The 10,888-nt window shown below is 45.3% G+C and overlaps 1 protein-coding gene across 1 annotated transcript in view; it reads right to left on the reverse strand.

Annotated features, from left to right (window-relative positions):
- CLDN16 (claudin 16) overlaps positions 1–10,888 on the reverse strand; it is a 160,168-nt gene that overhangs the window by 24,450 nt on the left and 124,830 nt on the right. The window contains 2 exon segments of the mRNA XM_078666274.1: positions 10,700–10,778; positions 10,780–10,803. Coding sequence (XP_078522400.1) covers positions 10,700–10,778; positions 10,780–10,803 — 103 coding nt within the window.

Genomic DNA, 10,888 nt, shown 5'->3' on the forward strand with positions numbered 1-10,888 from the left:
CCTTAAAAGATCATGGTATCCTCATGGATCTTAGCGTCTTCAAACATCATAGTATCTTTGAAGATCTCAGCACCATCAAAGACCATGGTATCCTCAAAGATCTCAGCACCTTAAAAGATCATGGTATCCTCAAAGATCTCAGCGCCTTAATAGATCATGGTATCTTTGAAGATCTCAACGCCTTCAAAGATCATGGTATCTTTGAAGATCTCAGCGCCTTCAAAGACCATGATATCCTCGAAGAACTCAGCGCCTTAAAAGATCATGGTATCCTCATAGATCTCAGCGCCTTCAAAGATCATGGTATCCTCATAGATCTCAGCGCCTTAATAGATCATGGTATCCTCAAAGATCTCAGTGCCTTCAAAGGCCATGGTATCCTCGAAGATCTCAGCGCCTTCAACGATCATGGTATCCTCAAAGATCTCAGTGCCTTCAAAGGCCATGGTATCCTCGAAGATCTCAGCACCATCAAAGACCATGGTATCCTCAAAGATCTCAGCACCTTAAAAGATCATGGTATCCTCAAAGATCTCAGCGCCTTAATAGATCATGGTATCTTTGAAGATCTCAGCGCCTTCAAAGATCATGGTATCTTTGAAGATCTCAGCGCCTTCAAAGACCATGGTATCCTCGAAGATCTCAGAACCTTCAAAGACCATGGTATCCTCATAGATCTCAGCGCCTTCAAAGATCATGGTATCCTCGAAGATCGCAGAACCTTCAAAGACCATGGTATCCTCATAGATCTCAGCGCCTTCAACGATCATGGTATCCTCAAAGATCTCAGTGCCTTCAAAGGCCATGGTATCCTCGAAGATCTCAGCACCTTCAAAGACCATGGTATCCTCAAGGATCTCAGGGCCTTAAAAGATGATGGTATCCTCAAAGATCTCAGCGCCTTCAAAGACCATGGTATCCTCGAAGATCTCAGCACCTTCAAAGACCATGGTATCCTCAAAGATCTCAGCGCCTTAAAAGATCATGGTATCCTCATGGATCTTAGCGTCTTCAAACATCATAGTATCTTTGAAGATCTCAGCACCATCAAAGACCATGGTATCCTCAAAGATCTCAGCGCCTTCAAAGACCATGGTATCCTCATAGATCTCAGCGCCTTCAAAGATCATGGTATCCTCGAAGATCTCAGAACCTTCAAAGACCATGGTATCCTCATAGATCTCAGCGCCTTCAACGATCATGGTATCCTCAAAGATCTCAGTGCCTTCAAAGGCCATGGTATCCTCGAAGATCTCAGCACCTTCAAAGACCATGATATCCTCAAAGATCTCAGCGCCTTAAAAGATGATGGTATCCTCAAAGATCTCAGTGCCTTCAAAGACCATGGTATCCTCGAAGATCTCAGCACCTTCAAAGACCATGATATCCTCATACATCTCAGCACCTTAAAACATCATGGTATCCTCAAAGATCTCAGCGCCTTAAAAGATCATGGTATCCTCATGGATCTTAGCGTCTTCAAACATCATAGTATCTTTGAAGATCTCAGCACCATCAAAGACCATGGTATCCTCAAAGATCTCAGCACCTTAAAAGATCATGGTATCTTTGAAGATCTCAGCGCCTTCAAAGACCATGGTATCCTCATAGATCTCAGTGCCTTCAAAGATCATGGTATCCTCGAAGATCTCAGAACCTTCAAAAACCATGGTATCCTCATAGATCTCAGCGCCTTCAACGATCATGGTATCCTCAAAGATCTCAGTGCCTTCAAAGGCCATGGTATCCTCGAAGATCTCAGCACCTTCAAAGACCATGGTCTCCTCAAAGATCTCAGCGCCTTAAAAGATGATGGTATCCTCAAAGATCTCAGCGCCTTCAAAGACCATGGTATCCTCGAAGATCTCAGCACCTTCAAAGATCATGGTATCCTCATAGATCTCAGCGCCTTAAAACATCATGGTATCCTCAAAGATCTCAGCGCCTTCAAAGGCCATGGTATCCCGAAGATCTCAGTGCCTTCATAGATCATGGTATCCTCAAAGATCTCAGTGCGTTCAAAAACAATGGTAGCCTCAAAGATCTCAGCGCCTTCAAATGCCATGGTATCCTCGAAGATCTCAGCACCTTCAAAGATCCAGGTATCCTCAATGATCTCAGCACCTTAAAAGATCATGGTATCCTCGAAGATCTCAGCATCTTCAAAGATCATGGTATCCTCAGCGATCTCAGCACCTTAAAAGATCATGGTAGCCTCGAAGATCTCAGCACCTTCAAAGATCATGGTATCCTCAAAGATCTCAGTACCTTAAAAGATCATGGTATCCTTGAAGATCTCAGCGCCTTCAATGGCCATGGTATCTTCGAAGATCTCAGCGCCTTCAAAGATCATGGTATCTTTGAAGATCTCAGCGCCTTCAAAGACCATGGTATCCTCAAAGATCTCAGCGCCTTCAAAGACCATGGTATCCTCGAAGATCTGAGCGCCTTCAAAGACCATGGTATTCTCAAAGATCTCAGCGCTTTCAAAGGCCATGGTATCCACAAAGATCTCAGCGCCTTCAAAGATCATGGTATCTTTGAAGATCTCAGCGCCTTCAAAGATCATGGTATCTTTGAAGATCTCAGCGCCTTCAAAGGCCATGATATCCTCGAAGAACTCAGCGCCTTAAAAGATTATGGTATCTTTGAAGATCTCACTCCTTCAAAGATTATGGTATCTTCAAAGAGCTCAGCGCCTTCAAAGATCATGGTATCCTCGAAGATCTCAGCGCCTTCAAAGATCACGGTATGCTCGAGGATCCCAGCACCTTCAAAGATCATGGTATCCTCAAAGATCTCAGTGCCTTCGAAGATCATGGTATCTTTGAAGATCTCAGCACCTTCAAAGACCATGGTATCCTCAAAGATCTCAGCGCCTTCGAAGATCATGGTATCTTTGAAGATCTCAGCGCCTTCAAAGATCATGGTATCCTCAAAGATCTCAGCGCCTTCGAAGATCATGGTATCCTCAAAGATCTCAGCGCCTTCAAAGATCATGGTATCCTCAAAGATCTCAGCGCCTTCGAAGATCATGGTATCTTTGAAGATCTCAGCACCTTCAAAGACCATGGTATCCTCAAAGATCTCAGCGCCTTCGAAGATCATGGTATCTTTGAAGATCTCAGCGCCTTCAAAGATCATGGTATCCTCAAAGATCTCAGCGCCTTCGAAGATCATGGTATCCTCAAAGATCTCAGCGCCTTCAAAGATCATGGTATCCTCAAAGATCTCAGCGCCTTCCAAGATCATGGTATCTTTGAAGATCTCAGTGCCTTCAAAGGCCATGGTATCCTCAAAGATCTCAGCGCCTTCGAAGATCATGGTATCTTTGAAGATCTCTGCGCCTTCAAAGATCATGGCATCCTCAAAGATCTCAGGGCCTTCAAAGACCAAGGTAACCTCGAAGATCTCAGCACCTTCAAAGATCATGGTATCCTCGAAGATCTTGGCGCTTTCAAAGACCATGGTATCCTCAAAGATCTCAGCGCCTTTAAAGATTATGGTATCTTTGAAGATCTCACTCCTTCAAAGATCATGGTATCTTCAGAGAGCTCAGCGCCTTCAAAGATCATGGTATCCTCGAAGATCTCAGCGCCTTCAAAGATCATGGTATCCTCAAAGATCTCAGCGCCTTCAAAGACCTTGTTATCCTCAAAGATCTCAGCGCCTTCAAAGATCATGGTATCCTCGAAGATCTCAGCGCCTTCAAAGATCATGGTATCCTCAAAGATCTCAGCTCCTTCAAAGACCATGGAATCCTTGAAGACCTCAGTGCCTTCAAAGATCGTGATATCTTTAAAGATCTCTGTGCTTTTGAAGATCACAGTGCCCTGAAAGATCGCTCGGCGTATGTAGAGCATAGTACCATCAAATATCAGAGCGCCTTCAAAAATGTCAATACCTCATAGATGTCAATGCCATCTTAGAATGCAGTGCCTTGAAGATCTCAGTGCCCTTGAAGATCCCAGGACCTTCAAAGATTTCAGTGTCCTCAATATTACCGTGCCTTCGAACATCTCAGAGTGCTCAAAGATCTTTGTGGCCTTGAAAATGACAGTGCCGTCCAAGACTTCTGTACCCTAAACAACCCGTGTCTTTGAAGATCTGGCACCTTCAAAGATCTCAGTGCCCTTAAAGATCTCAGACCCCTCAAAGATCCCTGTACACTTGAAGATGCCAAAGCCTTATAAGATGCCAATGTGCTCGAAGATCATCGTATCCTTCAAATGCTCAGTGTCCTTGATGATCCCAGTGCCTCTGCAGATGTAAGTGCCCCAACATCTCAGTGCCCTCAAGGATCCCAAAGCCCTTGAAGATATCAGTGCCATAGTAGAACCCAGAATGTTTGAAGATTTCAATGCCCCTTAAGACCACATTGTCCTTAAAAATTGCAGTACTTTCAAACATCTCAGTGCTTCAAATATCTTGATGCCCTCGGTGAGTTCTATGCTTTTGAAGATCCACATGCTATTGAAGATCATAGCACCATCAATTATCAGAGGACCTCCAAAGACTTCAGTACTTGAAAAGATTTAAGTGCCCTTGAAGACCGTAGCATCCTCAAAGATCTCAGTTTCCTCAAAGATCTGAGTGCCCTTGAAGACCATAGCATCCTCAATGATCTCAGTTTCCTCAAAGATCTGAGTGCCCTTGAATATCATAGCATCTTCAAAGATCTCAGAGTCCTCAAAGATCTCAGTGCCCTTGAAGACCATAGCATCCTCCATAGCATCCTCAATGATATCAGTGTCCTCAAAGATCTGAGTGCCCTTGAAGATCTTAATGTCCTCAAATATCTGAGTGCCCTTGAAGAAGATAGCATCCTCGAAGATCTCAGTGTCCTCAAAGATCTCATTGCCCTTGAAGACCATAGCATCCTCAAAGATCTGTGTCCTCAAAGATCTGAGTGCCCTTGAAGACCATAGCATCCTCGAAGATCTCAGTGTCCTCAAAGATCTGAGTGTCCTTGAAGACCATAGCATCCTCAAAGATCTCAGTGTCCTCAAAGATCTCAGTGTCCTCAAAGATCTCAGTGCCCTTGAAGATCATAGCATCCTTGAAGATCTCAGTGTCCTCAAAGATCTCAATGCCCTTGAAGAAGATATTATCCTCGAAGATCGCAGTGTCCTCAAAGATCTCAGTGCCCTTGAAGACCATAGCATCCTCCATAGCATCCTCAATGATCTGTGTCCTCAAAGATCTGAGTGCCCTTGAAGATCTCAATGTCCTCAAATATCTGAGTGCCCTTGAAGAAGATAGCATCCTTGAAGATCTCAGTGTCCTCAAAGATCTCATTGCCCTTGAAGACCATAGCATCCTCAAAGATCTGGGTCCTCAAAGATCTGAGTGCCCCTGAAGACCATAGCATCCTCAAAGATCTGTGTCCTCAAAGATCTGAGTGCCCTTGAAGTTCATAGCATCCTCGAAGATCTCAGTGTCCTCAAAGATCTGAGTGTCCTTGAAGACCATAGCATCCTCCATAGCATCCTCAAAGATCTCAGTGTCCTCTAAGATCTGAGTGCCCTCGAAGAAGATATCATCCTCGAAGATCGCAGTGTCCTCAAAGATCTCAGTGCCCTTGAAGACCATAGCATCCTCAAAGATCTGTGTCCTCAAAGATCTGAGTGCCCTTGAAGACCAGAGCATCCTCGAAGATCTGTGTCCTCAAGGATGTGAGTGCCCTTGAAGACCATTGCATCCTCAAAGAACTCAGTGTCCTCAAAGATCTCAGTGCCCTTGAAGACCATAGCATCCTCCATAGCATCCTCAAAGATCTCAGTGTCCTCAAAGATCTGAGTGCCCTTGAAGACCAGAGCATCCTCGAAGATCTGTTTCCTCAAGGATGTGAGTGCCCTTGAAGACCATAGCATCCTCGAAGATCTCAGTGTCCTCAAAGATCTTAGTGCCCTTGAAGACCATAGCATCCTCGAAGATCTCAGTGTCCTCAAAGATCTCAGTGTCCTCAAAGATCTGAGTGCCCTTGAAGATCAGAGCATCCTCGAAGATCCTAGAGTCCTCAAAGATCTGAGTACCCTTGAAGACCATAGCATCCTCGAAGATCTCAGTGTCCTCAAAGATCTCTAGGCTCTCAAAGATGTCAGTGCCATCAAAGCTGTCACTGCTGAAGAAGGGCTCAGTGTCACCACATATCTCAGTGACCTTGAAGATCCAGTGGCTTCAAAGATTTGAGTTCCCTTGAAGATCCCAAAGGGTTTGACGATCACAGTGCCCTCGAAGACCACAGTGACATGGAAGATCTCAGTACCTTCAAACATCTCAGAGCCCTTGAATATCAGTGCACCTCTGCAGATCTCAGTGCTCTTAACTATCCCTCACCTTTGAAGATCACAGTTCCCTTGAAAAAAGCAGTGCCTTTAACCATCTCAGTGCCACAAAGATCTCAGCGTCCTTGAGTAGCTACATGCCTTTGAACATCTCTGTGTCTTCGAAGATCACAATGTCCACACAGATTGAGGTGCTTTTGAGCATCACAAACTCCTTGAAGAACTCTGTGACCTAGCAGATCGGTGTGCCTTCAACTATTAGAGTGCATTTGAAGACCTCACTGTCACCAAAGATCTCACTGATTTAGAAGATCTCAGTGTTATCAAATATCTCAGTGCCTGAACGATCTCACTGTCACCAAAGATCTTAGTGTCCCTAAAGCTAGTTGTGTTGAACCACTGGATAATGTAGCATCCGCCTCAGAGAGTCTCAGGCTAGCTATCTTTGCATGTGGCTAACCAAAGACACGCCTTGTCCTGCTGTAAACAATGCAACTGTATGGCACCCGCATGCAAACCTCGGTTATGAGCCCCTTGCTACTACTGAGGCTCACAAACAGGGGCCCATTTGATTTAGGAACAGAGGTTTTACCCTGTTCTCTTTCTCTACTTAGTACTCACTCACACTGTGTTTCACCAGCTTCCACCAGAACATCACGTCAACCGTAGTTTTATGTGAAGTTTGGTGGGCCGTGCACCATCTACACTTCGCCATCCAGAGCGCTCTGCTGAAATTGCCAACGTATTTAGGAACCATGACAACCCTTCCCTTCCCAGCCCCATGAGCTGCACCCAGAGAAATAAGTGATTTTCACGTCTCATTATAAGACCCAGTGGGGAAAAAAGAATGAGGGAGCGAATAATGAGTGAAGCAGCTGGAGTGGGTAAAGGAACAGCCTCGGTAAGCCTCCCAGGAATATAGCATGCCTCAACGCATGCTATTACATCGCGTACTATTACAACGTGGTCATTACAATGACGTGCTGTAGGGGAGGCGCTGGACTTAGGAATAATATTATTTACTATTCCTCCTCCAGTTTGTGTAACAGCAGGGAAGATGTTAAATTTCATATCCAATACATTAGCGCCCCCTACAGCAAGTTGTTCTAATGACTTGCGAAGTAAAGATTTTGCCTACTAACAACGCGGTCATTGTAACAACAGCATTGTAAAAGCAATGTGTTGTAATAACAGCATTGTAAATGCTGTTTCCTGCCTCACAGGTAAGAACTGTAAGCAGGAAGAAGGACCTGCTTGTAGTTGGTGGTTTTGGTAGTACCTACTTATACATTACCATTGGAGTTATGACACTTGCTGACTTTATCCATTATTGAATTCAAGACCACAGGACATTTTCTTTTAACAATAATTGGGGTCACTGCAGAGCGATCAGGCTCCTTGCACACTTTCTACAATTTACAAGCTGTAGTAAGAGTGAAAGACGGCCAAGTCACATCCTCCAACACTATACTGCGGTCACTGCTCCACTCGGCCGCCATCTTGGAGTGCCTACGGATGCTGTAGATGGCGGTGATCTCGGTGGGGTTTCTGGGTTCAGACGCCTTGTCTTGTTGGAAAGCTTGCAGAATGTTGCATTTCTTTAGTGGGTCAAGCGACGCAGAGTGGACACACCCTTCGCTCACACGTCATCCTGCTGTGGTGTGTTGTGCCATGAAAGGACCACATAAGGTTGTATGCGGCACTCAGCTGTTTCAGAGCACTTGCTCTGAAGAATTGACAGGTATTCTGAGGAAGGGCAACCCCAAGGGAGATGCAAGATTTCAGACTTTACTAACTGCAGGTGGTTGGCGGGACTCGTGATGTTGTCTTGAAGAGGAGTCCCCCACAAGGGTCTGGCTGAGAACAGCCGATCTGTTTTGCCAATATGACTTGAATCTAAAATGTGATTAAAATGTTTAAGCAAAGTTCATCCGCTAATGTAGGAGGAAGTCACTGCGGGGGGGGGGGGGTGGATAGGGCAAGCCCCTGCAGCGCCAGGAGAACTTCGATTCAGCCGATGGCCAATGAATATTTGTGGCATCTGGGGTACCCTCGCCCGCATCACACTCTACAGGGGGCCATCATTTTATATTGTGCCACTGAGTCACTGAAGAGGTCAGGCAGTGGAGGGGCAGTCACATCAAGGGGCAATTAATTCAGGGGGAGTACCTGTTTGAAACCAATAAATAGTGCAGGCAACGGAGGGGTTACAACTATCAAGTCATCCACTGGACCAGGTCATAAAATGGCTGCCCTTCTTGTAAAATGGACTCTAGGAGAGGGTCATCGAACATTAATCGTCAATATCCAGAGCTGTTAGATCTCTTTGAGATCATTCACATGGCGTAAATTTACCATTCATATAGATGGGGGCTATCTTAAAGAACGACAAAAGCCAACGTCAAACATCCCTACACTAGGGGGGGAAACAGAAGAGTAAACTACACACTTTTACAGAAAATTCAAAAATATAGGAAAATTGTGAGAATGGATCACCATGTTTAGGACAACATATGGAATTGCTCCCAGTCTGTCCTCTTTAACGTCGTATGTTTCGAACAGGGAGAGCGGTCGAACTCAAAGCTGGGGAACCGGGTTCGACTCTCGGAAGGGACGCTCAACATCCTGCGATTCTGGGCAAATCACTTAATCTTCCTGTGCCTAACAAAATGAATGTGTCCATCTGTAATGCCACTGGTGCTATTGGAGAGCACTCTGATATCTTCGGTCGAGTTCGCGCTATATAAAACTCCCCCCACAAATTGGTGCTATTTCTTGGCTCACATTAGAGATGGCCCAGAGTGAACCATTAAAACATCCTGTGACCGTCCTATCCTGTAAGTCCTACTGAGTTAACCGTCCATTAGGGAAAGCTCTCTCTAGACCAGCCCTGGCACTAACGCCTTGTCCCATGTCATCAGCACACCATTGTATATAGTTCTAGATATTTCTGTTAGAAAAAGTCACTATCCAGAGGGCAGTTTGAGAGCCACAAATTGTGAGGCACAAAATCAAATGTACAACAGTGAGTTTAACACTGTTTGCAATTCCCAATGGGGTCGCAAATTGCAATGCTCATTAAAATTAATGAGCCTCTCGCAATTTGAGAGCCCATTGGGAATGACAGTCCCTCCTAGGGATGGTGGCCTGCTGGGCTCAGCAGACTAGCATGTCTGGGACTGCTTTTAAATAAAGCATTTTTTTTTTAATGCAGCCCGTTTTCCTTAAAGGAAAATGGGATGCATTTAAAAAAATTTTTTTAAAAGAAACATTTTAATTTAACTTTTTAAGGGCAGGCATTGGTCCCTTGGGACCACTGCCTGGCCTTAAAAAATAATTTCGCATGCATTTGCAAAGGGGAAGGGGGGTCCCCTAGAGACCCCTTCCCATTTGCGAATGCATTACCACCTACTTGAAGTGGGTAGTAATTGCGAGTCGCAAAACATTGGTACAATGGATATGAGACTCGCTATTTGAAAGGGAACGCCCCTTCCAAATAGTGAGTCGCAAAACTTATTTAGCGAGTCGCAAATAAATTGCGACTCGCTAAATAGGCTTTGTACATGGCCCACAATGTTTTTGCATGCGTTTGTGCATGCAAAAACGGTTTCGTACATCTTGGCCCTTACACTACAACTCCCAGAAGAAGCCTGCCTTAGAGTTGGGGAGCCAAAGTGTAATCTTCTGATTTAATTATGAAATGGTAAACCCCTCCATTGAGGCTTCTCTCCTGATGGAAAATCTTCCAGGGAATGGCCTGAGGGAGGTACTTCTGTGAAAGAGTCTCCTGCAGATGAGAACTTCAAACGAAGGATGTAGCACGTCTTCACAAGCAGGGGGCGCTCCATGACCACTCCCCTGGTCTTGAGGACACAACACAAGGTGGCATCACCCAGCCTGCCTCTGTGATGCCACCTGTCTGCAGTAGACCATCCATTGATACAGAACTCCCAGAGTTCACAGCTGTCCCTCAGCCCTCAAAAGGAAGATGAAATGCTTCCTGTGCAGATCTAACGGAGGTACTTGCTGTCACCCTGAGAATTTGGGGGGACCTGGGCAACACATAATTTGGGGGCACTCTGCACGGAAAAACTTTGCATTTTATTACCAATTTCCTGCTAATTCAAGCCTACATGATGACATGCAATACAAAATTACATGTTACAGTTTAACAGGTTCACACAAAAGCAGATGAAATCTGTTCTGTCCGGGTCCCCAAAAGTCCTTAGATGACACTGCGTAGACAGACAGAGTCAGAGATAGAGGCAGACGGAGAGGGAGGGCAAGAGGTTTAGATAGAGTAAAGTGAGGTTAAATAGAGAGGTTGACTTTCCCAGAGGGTCCCCTTTGGAAGGTGGGATCCCTGGTGGCCCCCACCTGCCCATGCCTTAAACGACTCTGCAGGTACGTACATGGGTGTTCCGCCAGGATGGAGTCGTACTCGTCGCAGGTCCGGATTCCATCGAAGGCGTTGGTGACGCACTCCCACCAAAAGACCACGACACTTGGTACTCACCTGCGAGGGGAAGAACAGAGAAACATCAGCAGTGGCGGGCAGGGCAGGCAGAAAACAACAATATACCAGGATAAAATTGATTTGC

Source organism: Lissotriton helveticus, chromosome 11, assembly GCF_964261635.1.
Source record: "Lissotriton helveticus chromosome 11, aLisHel1.1, whole genome shotgun sequence".
Classification (NCBI taxonomy): Eukaryota; Metazoa; Chordata; class Amphibia; order Caudata; family Salamandridae; genus Lissotriton; species Lissotriton helveticus.